This window comes from Natrix helvetica (assembly GCF_964273705.1).
Source record: "Natrix helvetica genome assembly, chromosome: Z".
Lineage (NCBI taxonomy): Eukaryota > Metazoa > Chordata > Lepidosauria > Squamata > Natricidae > Natrix > Natrix helvetica.
Window position 1 is genome coordinate 100,770,218 of NC_138554.1, and position 27,801 is coordinate 100,798,018.

Here is a 27,801-nt window from a genome sequence, read left to right on the forward strand (position 1 = left end):
TACTATTATTGGAACATACAAGGAAGATTCATTGAAAGAATTTGAGGTGTGTTTTAAAGAATTATGTCCAAAGCCTACCAAGGACATCTTTACTAGCTGCTAATTAATTTATCATTGATGTAACAAACCTGAGTAAAACAACAGCAACTTTTATGGCTCAACTTCCTAAGAAAGTAAGGATATGTTTTTTCAATATGTTCCACTTCACTGCTAAGCTAGAAAGATTATATGCGTTATTCAAAATGGTCTCAAAAATTCACATCACACATTAACACTTGAATGGTAATTAAGCTTCAAATTCAATTCCTAGAATGTGTGCCACATCCTTATTGTTTTATTGACAATCTGGGTCCTCATTTTACCGACTTCAGAAGGATGGAAGGCTGAGTCAACCTTTAGCCACTCAGAATCTAACTCCTGGAGTGAGCAGTGTGTTAGTACTCCATTTCTTATCATATTTTTCAGAGTATAAAGACATATCAAGATTTTGAAGAGGTAAATTTTTTAAAAAAACATTTTTGCACTCTGTAGACCTCCCAAACCCTCTGCACTCATTTTTTGAGGAAAACAGGGCATGCAGAGTTTGAAAAACAGGGCATGCAGAGTTTGAGAGGCCTGCAAAGTGCTCCTGGAGGCTGGGGGTGCAAATATGAGCAAAAAATGGCTCATTTTCGTGAAAATGTTTTTCACTCATTTTTGCCCTCCCCAGCCCCAGGAGCACTTTGCAGGCCTCCCAAACCCTCCGCACGTCCATTTTTGTGAAGGGGAAGGGTTTTGGGAGGCCAAAAATGCTGCATCCAGTGTATAAGATGCACCCAGATTTTCACCCTCTTTTTTGGGGGGGGGGGGAGAGGGTGCGTCTCATACTCTGAAAAATACGGTAACTCATTTACACAAATGGAAAAAAATGTTTAATCTATCAAAAAAACCTGTCAAATGTAGCCTAGGAATACAAGTCTAAATAAGCAAGAAAATGCTAAGAGAACACCTATTCATTCTAGACAATTTCAAATTACCAGGACCAGATAGATTACATCCCAAGATTCTGAAAGAATTGTCCAATGTGATCTTAGAATCACTGAACTATATATGTTTTATAGTGGAGCACTGGAGAACTATCTGATGACTGGAAAGGGGCTGCTTGTAATTCCTATTTTCAAAGTAAAAAAATGATCCAGGAAACTACAGATCTATCAGCTTAACATCAAGATCTGGAAAGAGTTTGGAAAAGTTAATCAAGCAATGAATCTACAAACACCTAGAAGCAAATAAAATCATAAACAGAAACCAACATGGGTTTGTTAAAAAAACAGATCATGCCAAACAAATTTTATTGCATCCTTTGACAATAAGATCTTCTTAGTGGAGTAGCAAAATTCTGTGGATATAATTCATTTGGACTTCAGTAAGGATTTGATAAAGTACACCACAACTACCAAATAAAATAGAAAAATGTGGGTTAGACGGCATCACTACCAGATGGATTCATAACTGGCTCACCCACCACACTTAGCATGTAGGCCTTAATGGAACTGCATCTACATGGAAAAAAATATACAGTGGAGTATTCTAAGGCTCTGTCTTAGGCCCAGTACATTGCTATAAGATTCCATAAACTAGAAAATATAAGGGAACTCATCAAATTTGCAGGACTAGCCAATACACAAGATAGGCTCAAGATATAGGAGGATTTTAATTTTGATGGTAAGGTTCTAAGGTTCTACATTTAGGCAAGAACCAAATGCAGAGATATAAAATAGGTGGTACTTGGGCCTAATAGTAATTGTGAGAAGGAGTCCTATTAGACAATCACTTAAATATGAATCAGCAGTGTACTGCAGCTGTCAAAAAATGCCAATGCAATTTTAGGCTGCATTAAGAGAGGGATAGAATCAAGACTATGTACAGTGTTTAATATCACTTTATAATGCCTTGGCAAAACCACTTGGAATATTGCATCTAGTTTTGGCTGCAACGACATAAAAAAGACATTCTCTAGAAAGAGTGCACAGAAGAGGCTAAAAGGAAGAACGATTGCAAGAATTGGCTAAGTCTAGATGAATGAAAAGAATGACTAAAGGTGATATGATAGCAGTGTTCCAATATCTAAGGGGCTGCCACAAAGAAGAGGGGGTCCAATCTATTCTCCAAAGCATCTGAAGGCAGAACAAGCAATGGAGACAACCAACCTAGAACTAAGGAGAAATTTCCTGACAGAACAATTAATCAGTGGAATGATGTGCCTCCAGAAGTAGTGAGTGCTCCAACACTGGCGATTTTTAAAGAGATTGGATAACCATTTGCCTGAGGTGAGATAGGGTTTGAGCAGGGGACTGGACTAGAATAACTCCAAGGTCCTTTCCAACTGTTATTTTTTTTATTCTGAAGATTTACAAATGCTGTTGAAGTTGAATTAAAATATGAATATATTAAATATTGTATGATTCAATGAGCAAACAATTTTAGTTATAATGCTTGAGCAGTGGGTAAATAGTGGAATAAAGGGCTGAAATTTATGCTGAACTAAAACCTTAAAAATCTATAAAATGATGTACTATTGGTATTTATGGAAAATTGACAAAGGCATTTCAAATATTTGTTGGAAATGTAATTGTAAGAAAAGTACTTTTATCATATCTGATGGACTTGCAACAAGGTAAAGAAGCACTGTGACCAGATTGAATTTTAATTTAAAAGATGCTTGAAATAAATATATAATAGAAATAAAAAAATATGACTATTGGACATAGATCTGGAGAGAAAAAATGGAATTTATTACATATGCAACTATTTTAATTTGGGAAAAATAATGTAACTAACTTTGTTTCCACTTGAAACCATTTTATGGAGTTTCTGCTCTAAAGAGATAAAAATGAAGTTTTAATTTTGGCTTTTGATGATAGATAATTGTTACATGAGCACTATCTTTATATAAGTAAAAAGCTGAGGAGATTAATTTTATCATGTAATTTACTGTAATAAAAAAAAAGTTGGAAGGCAGATTTTTTTTTCTTTCTCTTGTTTTATTCCCCTTTCTTTTTCCCATACCTTCTTTCCTATTGTCTGTTTTCATTTATATTTTATATCAGCAAAATAATTTAAAAAATCATTGCTTAACAAATGGTTTAGCTTTATATATGAGCCTTATTTCCTTCTAGAGAAATTCAGGCTACATTAACCAAGGCTAGACCACCCTTGATGTTTCAGCGTTTTGCTGGCAAGTACGTTCTAAAATGTAGGAGGGACCAAGAAATAAGTCAACCTTTAATGAAATGAGGATCAAACTTAAAATTCAATTAAATTACCCATTCATGTTAATATAATTAAATATGTGAGGAAGTTTTTCCATTGTAGCAAATTAAAAATTGAAAACTGGATGCAGTATATTGTATATATTGGTACTGGTAGCATACCTTTAATCTAAGAAATCATTATGTACCATTGCCTTTCACAGTAATCAAACTATATCACAGAAAACCATCTCCCACTGTAACTTACTGGATCGGAGAAATATTATCTATAGAATTATTCTCATTTCTTTCACCCAGAAACATATCACCAAAACTTCCTGTCATTCTAGTAGTTGCTAAAGAGTTTATTGGACATCTTGGAGTTGATGTTTTGGCATTCTTATACAAAAAGAAATCCATTTTTGCATCCAAGAATTTATTTTTTATGGGAGATTTGCGAAGTTCAACAAAGCCTTTCTTAGCCATTTCTTCACCAACATCCAGTAAACCACATTCTGCCTGGGCAACAATGGTACCGTCCTGATGCACTGTTTTATGTGTTATCTTCATTTCTTTTTCAAGTATCAAACTATTCAGAAATATCCGTCCCTACAAAATAAAAATTAGAAGGTATTATACAAGAAGTTGAAATATGATCTTACAATTGAACAATTTCAGAACTAATGAAGTGCACTGCTGCTTATATTCTCTCTCATCAAAAGCTACATTTTATGTCAAAAACAAATTAAACAAATACACAAATTGCTTCCAGTACTTTGGTCACCTTAGTATCTATCATTCAGAGCCACACTCAATCTGATTTAACCAAAAACTAGAAAATATATTCCAGTATTGCTTTAGACAGTTCTTGTTAAAACAGTAATTGAATGCCTTTAGCTGGCTGGTTAATCTAAATATTAATAGCATCTCTTTGCCTGTTCATCTTTGACACCTTGAACATACTTGATAATTCTATAAGTAAGAAAGGTATATAAAATGGAGTAATCAAGACTTCTGATCAGAACAAAACATATCTATTTGTTACTTATTGCTCCTTTTTTTCTATCCCTTTCAATTGAGCATTTAATTTCAGTTTTTTATAATGCGAGGATCTTCAAGGATATTGACTACTACTTTACAATCAAGGACATGCTCCATTTGTGATGCCCTGGCCAGCAATTCAGAAACCCACTTTTATACAACCTGGGGCGGGGGGGGGGGAGAATGACACAGACTGCTTTTCACCATTTTGCCTTTGTATAAATGAAATTAAATGGGAAAGTTTGGAGGGGAGAGAGAATAAAAGCTCAATTCCTTGTTCAGGTGTATCTTCATGAAGTCAATAAGATGTTATAGAAGGCTTCTTTATGAGATATTAAAACTAGGGTTTTTTCATAATCAGTAAAAAAAGAAATAAAGAATAAATAGCTCACAATATAATTAAAATGACACGAATGCTATCAAGAGAAGAACAACTAATGCTGTTACTTTTCTTTTCAATTTTAAATATATGCATTTTTCTCCACACCCTTACCATGACTACCAACCATGGAGTTTACATTTGAAATTTATATGCACAAACATAATCACATGAAACATCTGGCTTACCTGATCAAATTGATTTAAATCTATATTAGCTGATACCTGTAATCCCCACAATGTATACTTTTTTGCCACACCAGGAAATTGCAAGTTTTCAGGGATCTCAACTATTTCTGATCTTCGGAGGACTTCAGTGTTCCCATAGTCAATGTATAATACTTGACACTGTAACAGCAAAATAACAAAGATTTTTTAAAATCTGCCTTTTGAAGCTATAAGGTAGTGAAGCCTATTTTTTCCAGTTGACACTCCACCCCATTCACTCCTTGCTGGGCTTGCTATAATGGTTTTCCAGATTGGGATTCTCGAAGAACACAAAGTAAACTGTATTTATACTATGTCACTGAAATGTTCTAACCCTTATTTTATTTAAAGATCACTTATATTTTGCTCCTTAGTTTTGAACAAAGCAGGAAAGCCTTCTTCCTTCCCGATTTTCCTCATAGGGACATTATGTAAAAAATCAAGAAGCTTAGCATTATAAACAACATCAGTTTTCAAAGAGCAAAAAATCTGGATAAAGAAATATCACTTTAATTTATAATAAAAATAGACACTGTTAAGTAATTAAGCTCCCCATTGGGAGAGCGAGTATGCAGAGAAGCGTAATGAAAGTGATGTGGAATAACACACACAAACCAGCATACAGAGACACTGAATAGTATAAAAATATAGTAGTTTACTATGTAGAAATATAGAAGTATTCAGAGATCAGTTAACAGTACAAGTCATACACGGTTCTGTCAGTCAGTTATCAATATTCAGTCTAGCACGCAAAGTAGCTAACAGTAACAAATCACAATACCTCAAAATACACCTGATCAGCTTCTAACAAAAACAGACAGAGATCACAGTCATTCTGGCTCCCTCTTATAGCTGCTTGAGGTAACAAGCCAATTACATCTGTTAATCATTTAAAGCAACAGTAAAGTAATCATAGTTAGGGTTACATTCCTAACACTCTCCCCTCTTGGGTTGCCAATGTATTTACACACAACTTCACATTCTTAATCCATAAACATCACAGTAATGATTTCTGTATTTTCTTTAACACACAGTATATAATGTAGGTTCAAGATACAATTCATAATGCATCCCTTATCACACATAGAACCTATTATATCAACATCATCTAACTCATAGAGGTTTAAATTTCATAAAGGTCTACATACTTCCTATCCACTCTTTTACTTTTATATTTCTATTTGCGTCCCCTTGCATATTGACTTGAAGGTAAATCAGTCTTGTCAAGCACTCCCAAATCCTACAATGACTTAAACTCACTGTTCATGTCAGCTTGCCCTACTTTTTTATTCTCAGTTGGATACGCAGTCAGTTTGTGGTATGTATTTGAATTTGAATTTGAATTTATTCAATTTATAGACCGCCCCCTCTCCCCGAAGGGACTCGGGGCGGTGTACAGACAGCAGCTAAAAACCATGTACAAAATAAATAATCTTAAATACCCCTAACAACAGATTAAATGTTAGGCTGTACAATAATAAAAATTAAAAAGCAATCTAAAAAGCCTACCCCTAAAAATTTAAAATACAGGCTAGAAAGATTAAAGATTAAAGCTACGGTTAGGCCAGGCCAGCTAAGTGGAACAGGTGGGTCTTAAGTTTCTTGCGGAAGGAGCGGAGGTCGGTGGTTATTCTGATGTCGGGGGGGAGGTCATTCCAGAGGGTCGGGGCAATCACAGAGAAGGCCCTACTCCTGGGCGTCGCCCGCTGGCACTGCCTAGTGGATGGCACCCGGAGGAGTCCCTCTCTGTGAGAGCAAATCGGCCGCAGGGATGTATGGGGTAGGATGCGATCCCGCGGATACCTAGGTCCTGTGCCATGGAGCGCTTTAAAGATGATAGTCAACACCTTGAAACGCACCCAAAAAGCCATAGGTAGCCAGTGCAACCCGCGCAGGAGAGGTGTTACATGGGAGTACCTAGTACCTCCCATGATTGCCCGTGCGGCCGCATTCTGGACCAGCTGCAGCCTTCGGGTGCATCTCAAGGGAAGCCCCATGTATAGAGCATTGCAATAGTCCAGTCGGGATGTCACTAGAGAAGCCGGTGAGGGCGTTGAGAGTGAAGCCGGTGAACCAGCGGGAGTCGGCCAGCTGGAGTCGGCTGGAGAGCCTGGAGAGTTTGGAGAGCCTGTAAGCCTGGAAGTCAGCTGGAATCGGCTGGAGACGCAGAGAGAGCCGATGTCGGTTTGCGAGCTTGGACGCTGGGCGCCGATGTCGGAGGTCCGCTGTGGAGCCAGCTGCGAGAGCAGAAGATTGGCAGGCCAGCGGCGCTGGTGGCCGGTGGAAGACCGGGCAGGAGCATCTTCAAGAATGTCGGCTCGCCCCCCCTCCAGCTTCATTGCCCGCCCTCCCACTCCAGTGGGGACTTTGGAGGAGTGCTGGAGGCTGGCAGCTTTTGGTGGAAGAGCGCTGTGGGGCTGGAGATCTGGCAGGCAAGAGGTAGGAGGCTCCTTGGCGCAGGACTAACTTTTCCCACTGACTATGTGATTTAATCATCTCTCCACCCTCCAAGATTTGGGCCGTTTACTCCACTGGAACAAAGGAATTTTTACCATCCGCAACATCCCCAACCAAACTGTAGCCCTGTCGGAAATGTTACCTTACCATGTACTCGAGGGCAGCCCTGGTTTTATTGCGGGAGTCCCCCCTCTCGCAACTATGCCCCCCCGCCCTCGCCAGGGCCCACCTCGATGAGGGATTTATCAATCCAGAGAGGAGGAGGAAGCGCAATCTTAGGGGTTTTTTAATTAGATCTTTTTTATGTCTCTTAAGGGGTTCCAGGGTGGGGGGTGGGTTCAGTCAGGCTGAGGGAGGGAATAGTGCCAGGCAGACAGGTGGGTCTAACCAGGAAGTGAGCGGAGCGATTAAGAGAAGGGGGAGTGGTGACATTCCAGAAGAGGGTCTTCCCATTCTAACGGTTGTGGGGAAGGGTAGGTGCGAGGGTAGGTTGAGATCTCTTAACCGGTTGGGAGACCGGGGCTGTTGGATACGGCCGGTCATTTGTCCCAACCCCCGCAATCTAGGTGGTCAGGACCTACAGGGCCAGGGCCTGAGACTGATGCTATGCAACGCCAGGTCCGTTGCCAACAAAGCCCCCCTCATTAATGATTTGATTTCGGAGGGGGAGCCGGACCTGGCAGGGATAACGGAGACCTGGCTGGGCCACGAGGGAGGTCTCCCCCTCGTGGAAATGTGCCCGCCGGGCTACCGTGCATTCCATCAGCCGCGGGCCCAGGGTAGGGGTGGTGGGGTAGCAGTTATCGTAAGGGAGGGTCTCGAGCCAAGAGAGTCCACTGTGCCACAGATAACCGGTTGTGAGTCCCTATGTGTGAAGTGGGGCCCAGGGAGACAGTTGGGCTTGCTGATTGTATACCTGGCTCCTCGCTATGCATCAGCGGCCCTGCCCGAGCTCCTCGAGGTGATCTCCGAGATGGCAGTTGAGACCCCCAGGCTGTTAGTCATGGGGGACTTTAACTTGCCATCGGTAAAGGAAACTTCCGAGGTGGCTCGGGAGTTCATGGCTTCCATGACAGTCATGGACCTGACCCAGGTAATTCGGGGCCCCACACACGAGGGAGGTCACACACTGGACCTTATTTTTGTATCTGGCCAGTGGAGGAGTGATCTGGGAGTAGGGGATTTAGTTGTCACGCCCCTGTAATGGTCAGATCACTCACTTCTCCGGCTCGACTTTCCAACCGCTGCTCCCCATCGCGGGGAGGCGGAACCGGAATGCTCTAGATGGTTCCGCCCCAGGCGCTTGATGGAACCTGATAGGTTCCAGACGGAGCTTGGGCCATTCCCTGTAGCCCTGACCCGCACCCGGACGGAGGACCTAGTGGCCGCATGGAACAGTGCGGCCGCCGGTGCCTTGGACCGGGTTGCGCCTTTGCGGCCTCTCTTGCGGCATCGAATCACCCAGGCCCCTTGGTTTACCGAGGAGCTGGGGGTGATGAAGCATCGCAAGAGACGCCTAGAGAGCAGATGGAGATCGTCACGCTCCGAGTCTGACCGAGCACAGGTAAGAGCCTATTTACGGACTTACCTTGTGGCATTAAGAGTGGCCAAACGACAATATTGTGCCACTCTTATTGCGTCCGCAGATAACCGCCCTGCCGCCCTGTTTAGGGTGACCCGCTCCCTCCTTTCCCAGAGGCCGCGGGAAGCACCCTTGCAGGGTAGAGCAGAGGAGTTTGGGGAATACCTGCAGGACAAAATCGCTCAGATTCGCAGCGAATGGGTCTCCGCTAGCGGTCTAGACGAGACGTCGGAGGCGGGTCCTGAGGTGCCATTCTGGGAGGAGTTTGACTCTGTTACTTCCGACGATATGGACGGGTTACGTGGACGACTGCGAGCCACCACGTTTACTGGACCCGTGTCCCTCCTGGCTTATACTGGCATCCTGGGAGGTCACACGAGGTTGGCTCCAGGAATTAGTGAACGCTTCACTGAGGGAGGGGTCCTTGCCGGCCGTCTTGAAAGAGGCGGTGGTTAGGCCCCTACTCAAGAAGCCTTCCCTGGACCCAGCTAATTTAGTTAATTACCGTCCCGTCTCCAACCTTTCCTTTTTGGCGAAGGTTGTAGAGAGTGTGGTGGCGCAACAGTTCCCACGGCACCTGGAGGAAATTGATTATCTGGATCCGCGCCAGTCCGGCTTCCGCCTGGTTACAGCACGGAGACGGCTTTGGTCGCGTTGGTGGATGATCTCTGGAGGGCCAGAGATGGGGGCTGTTCCTCCATCTTGGTCCTGTTAGATCTCTCGGCGGCTTTTGATACCATCGGCCATGGTATCCTATTGCATCAATTGAAGGGGTTGGGGGTGAGGGGCACCGTTTTGCAGTGGTTCTCCCACTACCTCTCTGGTCAAACGCAATGTGTGTTGACAGGGGGGCAGAGGTCGAGCCCGAGGCCGCTCACTTGTGGGGTGCCGCAGGGGTCGGTCCTCTCGCCTCTCCTGTTCAACACATACATGAAGCCACTGGGCGAGATCATCCGTGGGTTCGGGGTAGATTACCATCTGTATGCTGATGATACGCAGCTGTACATCTCTACCCCGGACCACCCCAACGATGCCGTCGAAGTGATGTCCCGATGTTTGGAAGCCGTTCGGATCTGGATGGGAAGTAACAGACTCAAACTCAACCCCTCCAAGACGGAGTGGCTGTGGCTACCGGCACCCCGGTTCAACCAGTTACGTCCATCACTGGCCATTGGGGGCAAACAGCTGGCCCCCGTGGATCGGGTACGCAATTTGGGTGTCCTCCTGGATGCCCGGCTGTCAATGGATGACCATGTGACAGCCGTGGCAAGGGGGGCATTCCACCAGGTTCGCCTGGTGCGCCAATTGCGTCCCCTATTGGACCGGAACGCCCTATGTACAGTCACTCATGCACTTGTGACGTCTCGACTGGACTACTGTAATGCTCTCTACATGGGCCTCCTCTTGAGATGCACCCGAAGGCTGCAGCTGGTTCAGAATGCGGCCGCGCGGACAATTGTGGGAGCCACTAGATACTCCCACATAACACCTTTGCTGCACGGGCTGCACTGGCTACCTGTGGCTTTTCGGGTGCGTTTCAAGGTGTTGGTCATCATCTTCAAAGCGCTCCATGGCACAGGACCTAGTTATCTGCGGGATCGTATCCTGCCCCATACATCCCTTCGGCCGATTCGCTCACAGAGAGGGACTCCTCCGGGTGCCATCCACTAGGCAATGCCAGCGGGTGACGCCCAGGAGTAGGGCCTTCTCTGTGATGGGCCCGACCCTTTGGAATGACCTCCCCCCAGATATCAGGACTACCACCGACCTCCGCTCCTTCCGTAAGAAACTAAAGACCCACCTGTTCAATTTAGCCGGCCTTGCCTAATTCCTAATTCCCAATTTTTGTTCCTCAAGCCTGCATTTTTAAAATTTTCTAGGGGTATGCTTTTAGTTGTTTTTAATTTAATTTTTAATTTTTACTTTTTGTACAGTTGTATGAGGTTTAATTCGTTTTTAAGGGTATAAGATATTCGTCTATTGTATTCGTTTTAATGAGACATCTGTACACCGCCCCGAGTCCCTTCGGGGAGAGGGGGCGGTCTATAAATACTGAAAAATAAAATAAATAATAACCTTCACCAAAAAGCAAAGGTTGGAGACAGGACGATAGTTAGTTAACATAGCTGGATCCAGGGAAGGCTTCTTGAGTAGGGGCCTCACCACCGCCTCTTTCAATTATACGTATACTAACTGCAGCGCGCATAACCTATGCACAGTATTGGAAAAAGAAAATACACCATCAGAGCTAGATATAATCAGAAAAGTGTTGGCCTGTGCAGAAGCAGATAGGCTCACTCTTGAACTTAAAAATAAAGGGGAATCAGAATATTTTGAGGTATGGAATAGATTTTATGATTGGTATAAGACAAGATGACAAGACTGGAACCAATGTATATATTGTGATTGAACAGAAGGACAGACAATGTATTAAGTAGATTAATTGTTAATGGTTGAAACTAGCTGTACATAATGTGAACGTATGATCACTCCAACTCCGCAGCATTGCATTGTTTTAAATGTAAAAACAATATATATATACATATACATACATACATACATACATACATATATAGTAAACACTTATAAACTAAACAGCTATCTGTATACGGTATTGTGTACCAACACCAACTCTCTTTTTTCAGCTACATCCGGCACACTCTGGACACACAGGGTACACTGGGCCCATAACCAGTGTTAAGTAATTAAGCTCCCCGTTGGGAGAGCGAGTATGCAGAGAAGCGTAATGAGAGTGATATGGAATAACACGCACAAACCAGCATACAGAGACACTGAATAGTATAAAAATACAGTAGTTTACTATGTAGAAATATAGAAGTATTCAGAGTTCAGTTAACAGTCCAAGTCATACACGGTTCGGTCAGTCAGTTATCAACATTCAGTCTAGCACACAAAGTAGCTAACAGTAACAAACCACAATACCTCAAAATACACCAGATCAGCTTCTAACAAAAACAGAGAGATCACAGTCATTCTGGCTCCCTGTTATAGCTGCTTGAGGTAACAAGCCAATTACATCTGTTAATCATTTAAAGCAACAGTAAAGTAATCATAGCTTATATACATTGGCAAGCCAAGCCTAGGGTTACATCCCTAACAGACACGCACCTAAAGGAGATAGTAGAAATAAAATCTAATTACCAAATATGTGTTTACAGATAAAAACAACCAAGAGAATAAAATGTATAAAGACAATAGAAAGCATAATCTAAGCAATTACATCTTGTTCTCTAGGGACCTCTATAAACTTTCTCTTACTGAAAATTAATGGCTGAGCCTTTCCCTGAATCAGAGCTGGGAACACTATTTGAACTGTTTGACCATTAACCATAACTGCCTTTTATTTGAAAATCTCCTATGCCTACTCCTTGCTCTGGGGAAGGAAACAGAATAGAAAGTCTCAGTAACTGTTTCCATAGCACTTAAGACTTTCAAAGCATCAATACAATTGTGTACACCAGTAAAAAGTAAAGTCCATAGATCTTGGTGGGACTTACTTGTAAGTATGCAAATATAACAAAATAGGACAAAAAGTCAATCCAAGCTTAGCTATAGAAAATGTCTCTTTGTTTAGACTTAGATATTAAAATCAGAAGTCAATATTCTCCCCAATTATACAATGAAGTGGAGAACAATTGAATTCCCCATAATTAAATCTAACTTGTCAGTTTTTAAAATTCAGCAGCAGAAGACAAAACAAATTTGAAGACTGTACATAGGATTATTAACTAGGCTACAAACTTAAACCTGCTGCACCTTACAAAACATCATTTTTCTTGTCAACCCATTTTTGTACTTCCAAAATTATATTCAGAAAATTAAGCTGAGTACCTATTGATTAAAATATAATTCTTACTTTTTCATCATTGATAGCTTTGAGTACTTTACATCTGTACCAACACTTATCTTCAGAAAAGCAAGCTCCATATATCTGAGGATTAAAACAAATGTAGATCAATTTGTAACTTTACATATAATTTTTAGATTCTAACTTCATTATAGTATGAATAATTTTGACCAGAATATTATAATTCATTTAATACATTCCTGCAAATATGCAATGAACCTACTTTTTTCTATTTTTATAGCTACCAATTCAGATTTTCTTAAAGCAGCCTTTTATTCTGAAAAAGGTGTATTTGTATAATACTACAAAACAGAACAAATTCTTGTTCTAGAGAAATTATTTAGTCACATTGCATCCAAAATACAGAATGCAGAATGTGTAGAAAGTCGTCGTGACATCCCAATAAAGATAAACATCACAGAAATAAAGATTTCCAGCAATTTACCAAAGATATATTCCATAGTTTTATATCACTTTTTCAGAATAACTTATTCTGATATTCTCATACGTAGTTTAATATGCCCACAGGTTATTTGGGTTTATGAAATTTCATCCTAATACCCCTTAACAAAATATTCATAACAGTTTATAGTAATCTGAATTTCCAAGGAGAAAAAAATCTGGGTTGAAAATTTATGTTTCTCCATTATAACTCTGGAGAAAAAAAATTTTTTTTCAAATATAAGGGGGAAAATATAGAAGTTACAGGTAACACTGTAAAAATTCTCCTTTTGGAAAAGTTAAAAAAACATTTTTTTCAATTTCATACAAAGAATTCTATGTGAAGAGTTTTATGCACAATAATCCATAGCAACAGAAAATAGTAATTCTTTTGTTAGGCCAATATCCAGGATCTATTAACAGCATGCTTAATCATAAAACAGTTAAGAGCAAACACACTATAAGCAAGCGAAGAGATGTTGCTTCCATACCATCCTTATATTTATGATTTTAGAATACAGGTAATCCCCTGGTTACAAGCGATAGAAGTTATGTGATAAGCGCCCTGTAACATTTATGAACAAGTCCCCAAATTATATTGCAGCACTATGGCAGTTGTTCACTGTTACAAATGACTGCAGATGCTCTGCAACATTCACCCCTCCTATTCCCCCCGCTAGGTCTTCAAAGGCACTTCACCTGTGGATACTCACCTTGCAAGACTCTTCTCTGTCACAGTTTCTTTGCCTGCATTCGCAGAGAACATAGGCCTAATGCACCGCAAGATCATGCAAGATCAGTAGCACGAGATCTCGGGCTACCGATCTCATGTAATCTCACACTGTAGGCCTCTATTCTCTGCAAATTGAGACCTAGATGTTTGCAAATGGAGGAAAGGTTTTGGTCCCTCAGGCCTTCCCTCCATTTGCTGTTTCCTTGCTAAAGCCTGCAGGGAGATTGCGATCCTGTAGGCTTTGGTAGTGGAGCACATTCCTCTGAAGCCCTGTTCCTACTGGCGAAGGCATTTTGCAAAGGGCTGCCAGTCTATAGGGACACAATCCTCAAGTGCTTTGATGACAAGAAAGCAGCCCAGAATGGCTGCACACAGCCTTCTAGACCTCCTTTCTCACCGGAGATCAGCTTGATGATGCTTCAGGCAGTTAGAAAGCAGACCTGGAAGGCTGCCTTCAGCCCCCTTTGTTGCCACCAGACGCTTAGTCTGGCAAGCAAGAGGTCTGGAAGGCTTCTGAGCCTGTTTTTTCACTGCCGGAAGCCTTGTCAAGCTGATTTTCACCGAGTAAGGAGGTCCAGAAGGTCGTGCACAGCCTTCTGACCTTGCTTCCTCACTGCCAGACGCCTCGTCAAGCCCTTTGCCAATGAGAAAGAATGGAGCAGGCAAAGAAATAGGATAGAGAGAAAACAGATCTTCAAAAGGTAAGTCATCCATTGTGGCAGGATGGAGGGGAAGCAATTGTGAGGAACCCAAGGGAGGAAGACTGAGATATCTGTGCTTCAGGGGAGGCCTTGGTTGTTTGAAATAGGTGGCCTGTTCCATCACTAGGCCACCCTATGGACTTTCCTATCCCAAGATATTTCATGTGCACTTACAAGCTGCACATTTGCCCACGCAATAAATTAGTGAATACGTGGAGGAAAGCAGAGAATGATCTCATTCAAGGTACAAGTTTCCCCCCACAAATTCTCAACTTATGGATGGAATGGGAAGGCTGCATTACATTCGTAACTCAAGGACTACTTGTAGTCAAGCAAATTACCCAAACTCAAGATGCTATTAAACTAAGCCACCAATCTTTAACATAGGTAGTACTCTTAGGAACTATAACTGAATTAGCAATTTGGTTGCTAAATCGCTAAGCAGAAAATCAAATGATCATAACAGTCTTATGGTTGTTACAATAAGTATCACAGTTGCTAAGCAAAAAAAAAAATCACATGATAATTTCTGCCTTCTCTATTAACTGCTTGTTGTAAGGCATTTGCAAAAAAAGGCAAACAATGATTATGTGATGATCACAAATGCAATGACCGATCATAATTATTTATTATTTTAGTCAACCCTTAACTTCAAACAATTTCTACATGACGCAGTCGGTAACTAAGGTCTACTTGTATACATTGTTATAATATTTCTGCAGCCTAGAAGTACATTTTTCTTTTTGATAGTGATGCATTCATAATTTGTTAACTGTTTGCAAGCCGCTCTTCTTTGTCCACAAGCATTAAAATGATTGAAGCTTGCCAATCATTAAGATTTCATGTTCAACAATGATGCCAAGATTAGCACTTGTATTTATTTAAAATATTTATTCAACTTTTCTATCATAAACTTCTCAAAGTACAAGACAAATATAAATGAAAATGGCATTTGAATACAATATTTTGAGGTAAATAAAAAGCTAGATCACATTACACCAAGTTTTGTAGAACAAGTCACATTTAACAAACTGGGCTGGGTCATAAGTAATACTATATTATCATTTACCATGAAATGCAAACCTAGTCAATATTTATTGTGCATGTACTAAAAGCAGAGGTGGAAGACAATAATATATTATTTAAAAGGTCATCAATTTACTTCAAATAGAAATCCTCGGAGTGCATGTTAAAGCATACAAATTCAAGTGATCCCTGCAAAATGTTTTGATAAGAACATATGTGTATAACCTACCTTATTAAAATCAGGATTGCCAAAAACTGGGATAGCATGAGGACAGATTTCAGCCAGACCAGAACTAATCTTCAAAATTTCCTGAGATTTACCTATGTTCTAAACAACACACATTGAAATCCAAATCAATATTCACATTCAAGATTTTTATGCCACATAATCAATGACAAATACTAAAATGATTCAAACATAAAACATTCTATATATAGAATTTTAAGAGTTTATCTTTAAAAACACTTGATTTTATCAAATTTAAGCATCAAGAATCTATTTTAGATAAATAATAACTCCCTCAGGCATGAATTATTTTAATCTCACTTTAATCAACAGTGCTGTTCATAACACCCCACAATTTTGACCTTACCTGTGCCCAAAATGTAGCAGCATCTTCTACATGACAGCCAACTGCAATTTCGACTGTGAGAAGAAAAAACTTGAATGCTTTATATTAATTATTAATGTAATTAATATAAACATAATTATATTATGTTTAAAGTTTTAAAAACCCTATACCTTAATATATATACCTTTATTATATGTTGATTTCTCCTCCATGTTGACAGAACCTATAATATGAAAGCAATTGTTGGTTAGAATAATAGCCTATGATTTATTATTAGTAACTTAAGCAGTTTCATCATTACAAATACCTTTTCAGTGAAATTTAAAAAAAAAACAGGAAACTAGGGGATAATTTACTTGCCACTTTCTTAGGAAAAAATGTGCTGTCCCTTCTCAAACCTGTAGATAAGGTTCAGATATCATAGTAATATGAGTAGTCCTCGACTAATGATTACAATTGGGACCAGATTGCAAAAAGGTTACATGAGTCTCACCTTATTTATGTCTTTTTTGTAAGATTGTTAAATGAATTATGCAGTTGTTAAGCAAATCTGACTTTCCACATTTTTTTTCCTTATTGAAAACCAGCTGGGAAAGTCACAAATGGCAATCACATGATCTTGGGACGCTGCAATTATTGAAAATACATGCCAGCTGCCAAGTGCCTGAATTTTGATCATGTGATGGTGGGGATGTTATGATGATCCTAAGTATGATGACCAATTGCAAGTTACTTTTTTCAATGCTATTGTAACTTTAAATGGTCACTAAAGAAATGGTTGTAAGTCAAGGACTAGCTGTACATCATGAGGTTAGTTTAATGAAGGCTTAGTAAGTCGTATGAAACCATTTATTTGGATTTATAAATAATGGCTTAGGAATTTGTACAATGGCAAATTCAGCCTGATCTGTCTTGTTTAAAAAAATCCTGAATAAATAATTCATAGATTAATACGATGTGTGATAAGCCATTTCTCTAGCATGCAGCAGTAATACCAAAAGGGTTTCTCTTATGACAACATGGATGCAACTATCACTTGCTTTTTAAATTTTGAAAGTGCTTTGCCTTACTAAAAATGTTTATTTTTGTAATTAGAGCACCACTGTTTTGTCAGCAGATGTCCCTGCCTCTTATTAGTCTCTCCTGAACAAGCTTCCTCAACAGGACTCCTTCCAGATTCACCTAGAACAGGAGTTCCCAACCCAGTAAGAGACAATATTAGAGGGGGTGTGAAAACTTGGGTTCAGAAGTTTCAAAACTATAGTGTATATGTGTATGCATATAATTATTTATTTATTTTAAAGGATACAAGGATATATCAGAAGCATTCTAAAGGTGTGGGGTATAGAAAAGGTTGGAACGCTCTGACCTAGAATCTAAACTTAGAATAGTATTATTTCAAATGCAGCCACACCTTAGATTTTATACAAGAGCACTATAACCTTGTCAAAGTTATTTCACTTCTTTTCCTCCTAATCAAATCTAATACTGAGGTGAAGAAAGTTAGCACCCACCCCTCTTAGAAGAATGAAATATTCTAGGAAATATTAAAAAGGCAGAATATTATTTCCTTGGATGAGAAAAGGAGAAACATGTTTTTAAAGACAAAGCATCTCCCTGCAGCTCCTTGTCAGGGTTCCAAGTAACACCCTCAGCGGCTGACACTCCCTGCCCCCCACTTCAGATCCAGGGTGATGGGATTAAGACATGGCCCTCAGGACATGATAGGATTAGCCCTAACTCAAGATCCAAACCAGGACCAAGACATTAAGCCATAATAGGAATTGCCCAACACCCTTTCAGAACACACAACACATTTAGCTAAAATATAGTTAGCAGTTTTATGATTTGGTGACCATGTTGCTATAATAAATTTATTCTGAATACTGAATAAAATGATTTTCTGAGCTGCAAAACACTGAGTCATAAACTAAGCAAGCAGGCTGGGTTTGTTCCACTCCACAAAAGTCAAAGCAAAGTTAAAGTAAAATGCTTGGTATGCTGTACAAATGGGATCTCTGCTTAAAATGTTGGCTTAGAAGCAGAAAGACCTACAGCCATAAATATATATTCAATAACTTTAAACCAACTTTATCTCACACTTATGAGAAGAACCAGAGGAATTTATTTATCAAACTTTAATTATTTGTTTATTTAACTTGTATGCCTTGTGATTCCCAATGATTGGGCTGCTCATAACAATCATAACAAAAACATTACAATAAAATCAATGAAAACGAAGGAGAAAAAATTATAAATGTTAAGAACATGGGATGGAATCAAAAATAAGCAAACAGTCTTGTTCTCTTTTAGCAAAGGCCTAGCTGAACAATCCAGGCCTTCCCAGATTTTTTAAACAGCAGTATGGACTATCTGGATCTCAAAGCAAATCTTGTTTCAAGAGCATGTGCTGCTACAAAGTGCATTCCCAGGATCCCAATAGATATTAAGGAGCCCAAATAGATTGAACAGGCAGATTCTATCAGAGTTCTATAAAGGGTCTTGAGCTTCTAGGGAAAAAATAGGACATAAATCTAACAAAGAGTATCTGCAACGAGAAAAGCCCCTAAGTGTTGTAGAGCACAGGCTACAGAGATCTTATGTGCATGGGAAGTTCATTCTTCTCATTCTTAAAAAGTAAAGTCTGTATGCTTCAATCAAACCAAAGTTTAATTAAAGGGACCTAAACTATTCTAAATATAATCTTTATTGTCACTGTACTTAAATACAACGAAATTGGTTATTCTGCCCCTCAGATTCAGCTACAAACACTGAAGAAAATGATCTAAGGTAGAGGCATGAATCTGGGAAAAACTTCAGCCCAGCGAGTCCTGGAGAGTCTACCAATTCCTAAACCATAGAGCAATCTTTCTCAATCATGGCAACAAAAATGAGAGGACTTCGTCTCCCAGAATTCCTCAGGCAGTATTTCCCTGGAACACTTGGGAGTTGAAGTCCACCAATCTTAACATTAAGATGGTCACAGTTGAGAAACACTGCCATAACAGGTTAAATAAGCTAATGCTGTGATTAAAAGGCAAGCTTCCTAAATTTATATTGCATATATTTAATTAGTAGTAATGATAGGCACACAGAAACAATTTCTAATCCCAAGAACACCCTTTTACCAATGTCTGAAAATAGGGACAGCCTCAGTTGCAAGCTTTGTAACACTATGAAAATCAGCTGGAATCTGTTGACATAATTTTTTGAGACTGGGAAATGCTGATTCCCATCAAACCTGCTTCAATCTCATTGTCCAAGATCACGCCTACTTATTTAATTTCCACAATATTTAATTTATCAAATTTAGAAACCACCCATATCCCTCATTGGGTAGTATACAAATATACAACTGGACTCTGTGTACTCTACAAATAAAATATTTTAAAAATATACATAAATTGGAAACAAGAGGCAAGAATAGTTAAAATTTAACATTAAAATTGTGAATTGTTGCCAGTGTTACAATTGACAATGTTATAAAATGATTGATTAATTAGATTTATATCCTGCTTTTCATTCAGGAGCTCAAGGTATTGTTTGCTATATTATTTTTCTTAAAACAGTAAAGTTGGACAGAAAGAAATTTGCTTAACCACCAGGTTATTAACTTAATTGCAATTATTCACTTTACAGGTGTGGCAAGAAAGATAATCAAATGGTGAAAAACTCAACTGTCTTGCACAGGCAACAGAAATTTTGGGCTCAATTGTGGTTGTACATCTAAGACATTAGTAAGTATTAGTAAGCTGCTGTGGCTGAGGCTAGTTTACAACTTAAGATCTCCCTGCTCTAATTCAAGACTTCAACCCCCATACTCTACTTTTAGCCATTCTGCTTTAAAGATTACCCCAGCCTAATTAAATTTAAAAGTAACTATCCAAATAATTACCATTTTCTATGGGCACAAAATTTACAGAAAACATATCCTAGCTAGCTTTCTATTTCACTAATTTAAAAACAGTAGAAATTTGGCTGAACGTTGCAAAAAGTAAAATGGTAGTTTATTCCAGAACATTGAAGTTATAAAAAATCCAGTTGTTTTACCTCATTTGTAAGTCACGGGGTACATCTAACATTGCAACTGCCTATCTTTATATAATTAATATTAACTTATTAAAACGATAGCTACTCCACGAGGCTGGGCTGCAGATATTCCACAGGATGAACCTCTTGGAATTTAGTACCAAAAAAGTAACTCGTAGCCTCTTGGTAAGCCACTTACTTACCCCCGTTGCTTGAACCAAGTTAACCTAACAGCTGGCTTTGCAGTACACACCGTAGAAAACCACTAACTCTTACGCAGCTGAATTTCCTGATTTAATAGCCAAAGTTTTCGTTTAACGCGTCACGCAATCTAGCCACGCGTAAGTTAAATACTATTAGCAGACTCCACTTCTCAGCAAGACTAGGTGACTCGACTGTTGGCCTCTTCGCGCTTTATTTTTATTTTATTTTATTTTGCTGCAAAGGAGCGATTCCAAAAAAGCCTTAAAGGTTTCAGCTTTTTAGAATCAAATAACCACTTAGCAAGTGGCTGGGAGATGCGCTTCGGATTTTATTTCCCTTCCTCCCGCGTTCACCCTATCTCAGAATCGCAGCCAACCTTCTGTTTTAACAATTGGGCCAATTAGAACTTCGAGAGTTATAGAAAAAAGATCGAATATTCACCCTGATGCGAGAAGGAAATACTCGAAGCACGCCACCAAAATTGCGCCCTTCGTACAGTCACGTGAGATATTGCATCAGTCTAAGCCTGCGCGAGAGTTTAACGGCCTAAAAGTTTTTCTCGGATCTGATTGGGCAAATCTGAGAACGGCTCTTTACCCGTTGGTCCTGAGCTTTCGGTGTCTTTCGGGTTTTTGTTTTTGTTTTTGTTTTGTTTTTGGGGGGGGGGATGCCTTCAGTCCCGTTTGGCTAGTGTGTGGTATGATGGGCGTGCTTCCTCCCCGTGGTTGCTACAGAATAGTCTGTACATTTCATCCTAGGTAGCTGAATTGCCTGATCCTTCTTACACAGAAACTTCCTGGGTAAAACCGCCTCTTTTCCCCATATTCATGAAGTGTTGTGCATACTTTGCCAGTGGTTTTTTAAAAGGTGGGTCTTTTTTTCTTTTTAAATTAGCCTCGCTGAACAGAGTTCAGTGATCCCTTTTCATTTAGGTTTCTGGCTAATTTTTAATCAGGCAGAAGTAGCAAAGCTATCTTGCAAGCTTTCAGGATCAAAAAGCATACAATCACCCTTAACCCTGCATTAGTGCCATCAATAGAATAGAATAGAATAGAATAGAATGGAATGGAATTCTTTATTGGCCAAGTGTGATTGGACACAAGGAATTTGTCTTTGGTGCATATACTCTCAGTGTACATAAGGAGAATAAAATACATTCATCAACAATAAAAAGATATAACACTTAGTGATAGTCTAGGTTACTAATATGATATCAAATTGTTTTAAGCTAAGTTGATATCAAATATAAGTTTGTTTTGTTTGTTTGTTTTTATTGGATTTATATGCCGCCCTTCTCCCAAAGGACTCAGGGCAGCGTACAACAACATTAAAAAACACACATCCCAAAAGTTAAAAAGAAATTAAATACATATCCCCCCCCCCAAAAAAACCGAATTTATAGGACAATACATTTAAAAATGAGTTAAAATTAACAAAAGTTGGCTTTTGCTGGAAAAGCCAACTTTTTAGGGCGCGTCGGAAGGACCAGAGGTCAGGGATTATGCAAAGCTCCGGGGGCAGCTCATTCCAGAGGGAAGGCGCTCCCACAGAGAAGGCTCTCCCCCTGGGGGTCACCAGCTGACACTGTCTGGCCGACGGCACCCTGAGGAAGCCAACTCTGTGGGATCGTACTGGACGGTGGGAAGCTACTGGTGGCAGTAGGTGGTCTCGCAGGTACCCTGGGCCTAAGCAATGGAGCTCTTTAAAGGTCATAATTAATACCTTGAATCGCACCTGGAAAACAACCGGCAACCAGTGCAGGCAGCCTAAAAGGGGTGTAACATGGGAGCACCTAGGTATCCCCATGACAACCCACGCGGCCGCCTTCTGGACCAGCTGAAGCCTCCGGGTGCTCTTCAAGGGCAGCCCCATGTAGAGAGCATTGCAGTAGTCCAGGGGAGAAAGGATGAGGGCATGAGTGACTGTGCACAGAGCATCCCAATCCAGGAAGGGGCGCAACTGATGTACAAGGTGAACCTGGTAAAAGTCCTCCCTGGTCACGGCCGTCAGGTGTTCTTCTAAACTAAGCCGCGTATCCAGGAGGACTCCCAGATTGCGAGCCTTCTCTGAGGGGGCTAAAATTTCTTCCCCCATCGTCAAAGATGGAACAAGATGTACAAATCGGGATGACGGAAACCACAGCCACTCAGTCTTGGAGGGATTGAGCTTGAGCCTGTTCCTCCCCATCCAGATCCGCACAGCCTCCAGGGATCGGGACATCAGGTCGAGGGCATCGTTTGGGTGGTTTGGGTAGAGATGAAAAGTTGGGTATCATCAGCATATTGATGATACCGTACCCCAAAACCACAGATGATCTCGCCCAGCGGTTTCATGTATATGTTGAACAGGAGGGGTGAGAGAACCGACCCCTGGGGCACCCCACAAGTGACGCACCTGGGGGTCGATCTCTGCCCTCCAGTCAACACAAACTGCGACCGATCCAACAGGTAGGAGGAGAACCACCGTAAAACGGTGCCCCCACTCCCAACCCTCCTGAGTCGTCGCAGTAGGATACCATGGTCGATGGTATCGAAAGTGGCCAAGAGGTCTAATAGGACCAGAACAGAGGAACAGCCCCTGTCCCGGGCCCGCCAGAGATCATCGACCAACGTGACCAATGCCGTCTCCATGCTGTACCCGGGTCTGAAACCCGACTGAAACGGATCCAGGTATAGACAGCTTCATCTAGGTACTGGGGAAGCTGACGTGCTACCACACTCTCGACAACCTTTGCTACAAAGCGAAGGTTGGAGACCGGAAGATAGTTGGCTAAAGAAGCTGGGTCCAGGGAAGGCTTCTTAAGGAGGGGCCTCACCACCTCCTTCAAGGCGGTGGGAAAGAACCCCTCTCTCAATAAAGCATTGGTAATCGCCTGGAGCCAGCCTCGTGTCGCCTCCCGGGAAGCCGAAACTAACCAAGAGGGACATGGGTCCAGCACACAAGTGGCAGCACTGAGTCTCCCCATAATCCTGTCCATGCCTTTGGGGGCCACAGGGTCAAACCCATCCCAGATTGTCTCCTCAAGATTCATCCCCGTCGGCTCGCCCGAATCTACCCAGTCAGAGTCCAAGCCTGTCCGGATCTGAGCGATTTTATCCTGCAGGTATTAAACAAATTCTTCAGCCCTACCCTGCAAGGGGTCTTCCCCAGTTCCCTGGTTAAGTAAGGAGTGGGTCACCCTAACCAGGGCGGCTGGGCGGTTATCTGCGGACGCGATAAGAGCAGAAAAATATTGCTGTTTTGCCGCTTCTATCGCCACTAAGTAGGATTTAATATGAATTCTTACTAGTGTTCGATCAGATTCGGACTGGCTGGCCCTCCAGCCACTCTCTAGGCGTCTTTTCTGGCGTTTCATCTCCTGGAGCTCCTCGCTAAACCAGGGAGCCACCTGGGATCAACACTGGATCAGAGGCCGCAAAGGCACAACGCGATCCAAGGCCCCAGCAGCCGCCCTATCCCAGGCTTCCACTAGGGCTTCGGTCGAGTTGTGAGCAAGAGATTCAGGAAAAGTCCCAAGCTCTATCAGGAACCTTTCAGGGTCCATCAGATGTCTGGGGCGGAACCATCTAGTCCAGTGATGGCGAACCTACGGCACGCGTGCCACAAGTGGCACGCGGAGCCATTTGTCAGGGCACGTGAGGCCAGCTGAGTTCACCTTTTTAAAAGCTATTTTTCGCCTTCCCCAGGCTCCAGAGGCTTTATAGGAGCCTGGGGAGGGCGAAAAGAGCCTTCCCCCCCCCCGGATGCTTCAGGGACTGTCCGGAGGCTTCCCTGAAGCCTTTGGAACGCTCAAAACCACCCTCCGAGCAAACCGGAAGTGACTTCCGGGTTGCTCGGAGGGTCGTTTTAAGCGTTCCAAAGGCTTCAGGGACCGTCAGGAGGCTTCCCTGATGCCTTCGGAGCGCTCAAAACCACCCTCCGAGCAAACAGGAAGTGACTTCTGGGTTGCTCGGAGGGTCGTTTTAAGCGCTCCGAAGGCTTCAGGGACTGTGCGGAGGCTTCCCTGACGCCTTCGGAGCGCTTAAAACGACCCTACGAGCAACCCGGAAGTCACTTCCAGTTTGCTCAGAGGGTCGTTTTAAGCGCTCTGAAGGCTTCAGTGAAGCCTCCGGACGGTCCCTGAAGCCTCCGGGGGGGCGGAGGAGGCTCTTTTTGCCCTCCCCAGGCTCCTATAAAGCCTCTGGAGCCTGGGGAGGGCGAAAAAAGCATGTAAAAATGGGGGGGGGCGTTGTGCGCGCATGCGCACTGGGGGATCGTGCAGTGCATTATGGGTGTGGCACGCCCGCACACGACCCCCCCGCGCTCCCCCCACTTGTGGCACACGAGCCAAAAAAGGTTCGCCATCGCTGATCTAGTCCATGGGTCGTCAACCTGGTCCCTACCGCCCACTAGTGGCCGTTTCGGGATTCCAGGTGGGCGGTAGAGATTTTGGAGGTTAAAACCTTTTGAACTAACACGCGAGAATGCGTGCGTTAGGGATTTCGGAGGTTAAAACCTTTTGTGCGAGTGGGCAGGCGGGCACAAGCGCACACATCAATGAACTAAAGCATGCGTGCACGCAAACAAGCAAACACGTGGAAAGAGGAAGGGGAGGAGTGGAAACTGATAGCAGGGACAGGCAGAAGCGAGCAAAGCAGCTGTAAAATAGGAGAAAGAAAAGTTATAGGCAGGAGAGAATTGTTTTTGGCTAATAATAATAAGTGGGCTAACTAGCTCAGCCTTACTTTTATACATTGCCCTAAGGAAGGTTAAAAAAGGAGATAAAAAGGAAAAGCACTGTGTAGAGTGCAGATAAAACGTAAGAGTAAAAGTAGTTGTTAAATTGGGAAACAAATTTAGAACCCATGCCTGAAAAAAAGAAATATGCTCGTGGATATTTACCAGAATATCTGAAGATGGGTTTCATTGAATCTGTTACAAATAAACAGCTTCCAATGTGTTTACTGTGCCACAAGACATTATCTAATGAAGCAATGAAGCCAAGTCAATTGTGAAAACATCTTGCTACAAAGCATTCGCAAGATAAAGATAAGCCCATTGAATATTTTCAAGAAATCTATAAAAGATTTCAAAATCGTTCAACAATAGCTGCATCATTTCAAAAATAACATGCAAAAAATAAGGATGGATTAACTGCAGTTTATCGTATATCACACTTAATTGCAAAAAGTGGTAAAAGTCATAATATTGGAGAAACTTTGATAATACCTCCTATCAAGGAATTTATCTCAACAGTAATGCATCAGCATATACCTGAAGTTTTAAAAACATTGCCCCTTAGCGATAACACAGTAAAGAGATGCATTGACGAAATAGCGGCTAATGTTGAAAATAAATTTATAGGTATTCTCCAAAATTCTTTATTTTCCATACAATTGGATGAGTCTGTCATTGCAGATAATAATGCTCTACTGATGACATATGTATGGTACCTTGATGGAAACAATACATTGCAAGAAGAAATGTTCTTCACTATCAATCTGATTATAGATACAAAAGGATTATCAATATTTAATGCTGTGAAATCATGCTTTGCAAAAAATAATATACCCTTGAACAATATTGTTGCATGTGCTACTGATAGAGCACCATCAATGGTAGGCCTCTATCATGGGTTTGTTGCTTCCCTGAAGAAAGAAGTGCCAAACGTTTTGTGTATTCATTGTGTTGCGCACAGACAACATATTGTAGGAAAACATTTAAGTGCAAGTCTCCATTCATCATTAAGTATAATAATTAAAGTTGTAAATAAGATCAAATCTAATGCCAAGTGTGATAGAAGTTTCAACAGCTGTGCCAGGACAATAACGAGCAGTTTATTAGGTTACTTTTACACACAGAAGTTCAATGGCTCTCAAAGGATACATGCTTGTCTCATTTTGTTGCATTATTTGATAGTGTCGTACAGTTTTTTGAAAGTGATAATGAGGCTGGTTTCTATGAACAGTTAAAAACCGTAAAGAATGATGCCTTTTATTTGGCAGACATTTTCAACAGATTTAATGAAATTAATTTGCAGCTTCAAGGAGCCAATATAACTCTTATAAGTTGCAAAAATATTGTGTCATTATTTATCAAAAAGCTTGATCTTCTCCGTCATAATATTCTCAAGAGAGAATTTCATCAGTTTCCTGAATTGCCCTCTATAAACAATGATGTAACTCCAGGGGATATTGAAAGGTTCAGTAGCCACCTCAACGGACTCAAATTGGATATGGAAAAATGATTTCAAGATATTTTGATCTTAAAGGTGCATGACTTGATGATAAATCATTTTACAGCAAATGTTGCTGAGGTTGATATAACTTGCCAAGAAGAACTATTAGAACTTAAATATGATGAAGAGAGTAAATGTAATTTTGGCAGTGGTGGATACCAAAAACTCTGGCAAAATAAAAAAAAATTATATCCAAATATCCGTTATATCCAAATATGTGGAAAATGATGTTCAATTTATTGATACCTTTCCCTACCACATATCTTGTAGAATCAGGCTTTAGTGCTGTTAATCATATTATGAGCAAACAGAGAAACCGTCTGAATATCACCGAAAGAGGAGACCTTTGTTTGTTCCTTATGAAAATCGAACCAAATATCAAATATTTAGTCTCGCAGCATCAACCTCAAAGATCTCATTAATCACTAGTAAAGCTAATTTCAATTTACTTTATTGTTTTCTAATTAAACTTTATAAAGTTAAAAACATTATAACATTATGCATAAAGTAAAAATAAAAAGATAAATGTATGTACATTTCTTTTTTAAAAAAACACCTTTCTTTCTAAAAAATATTCCGCACTTGCCCAAAAACTGGTGGGCAGTAAAGAAATTTTTCCATCAAGAAAGATCCATTAGTGGGCGGTAGGTAGAAAAAGGTTGACTACCACTGATCTAGTTGGTTCCACCTCCCTGCGGCGAGGGGTAGCGGTATGGAAGTCAAGCCTGATGAGGAAATGATCAGACCATGACAAGGGTTGAATAGAAATATCCCCTAAATCTAGATCATTCATCCATCCATTGCCCAGAGACAAAAGTCAGGTCAAGCGTGTGTGTCCCATTATGGGTGGGGTCTTGAATTAACTGAGTTAGGTCCATAGCTGTCATGGAAGCCATGAACTCCTGAGCTGACTCAGATGTCTCACCAATGGAAGGCAGATTGAAATCTCCCAGGACCATGAGCCTGGGGAAATCAACCGCCAATCCAGCTAACACATCCAGCAGCTCTGGCAGGGCCGATGAAACGTAGCAGGAAGACAGGTACGTAACAAAAAGGCCCACCTGAACTCCAAGGCCCCACTTCACAAAGAGAGACTCACACCCGCCTATCTGAGG

At 41.1% G+C, this 27,801-nt stretch overlaps 1 protein-coding gene across 2 annotated transcripts in view; it reads right to left on the reverse strand.

Annotated features, from left to right (window-relative positions):
• The window catches only part of STK31 (serine/threonine kinase 31), a 71,716-nt gene extending 50,719 nt beyond the window's left edge, over positions 1-20,997 (reverse strand). Inside the window, exons 1-7 of one of the 2 annotated variants that reach the window (XM_081970877.1) lie at positions 20,911-20,997; positions 16,421-16,459; positions 16,258-16,310; positions 15,894-15,992; positions 12,773-12,847; positions 4,839-4,997; positions 3,499-3,839 (exon numbers count right to left, since the gene is read on the reverse strand). In XM_081970877.1, the coding sequence (XP_081827003.1) occupies positions 3,499-3,839; positions 4,839-4,997; positions 12,773-12,847; positions 15,894-15,992; positions 16,258-16,310; positions 16,421-16,448 (755 nt within the window). In that variant the 5' untranslated portion in view covers positions 16,449-16,459; positions 20,911-20,997. Of the gene's footprint in view, positions 1-3,498; positions 3,840-4,838; positions 4,998-12,772; positions 12,848-15,893; positions 15,993-16,257; positions 16,311-16,420; positions 16,460-20,286; positions 20,309-20,910 lie in introns of those variants that run through there. The other variant, XM_081970878.1, reaches the window with a different exon arrangement.
• Between the last annotated feature and the right edge of the window lie 6,804 nt (positions 20,998-27,801).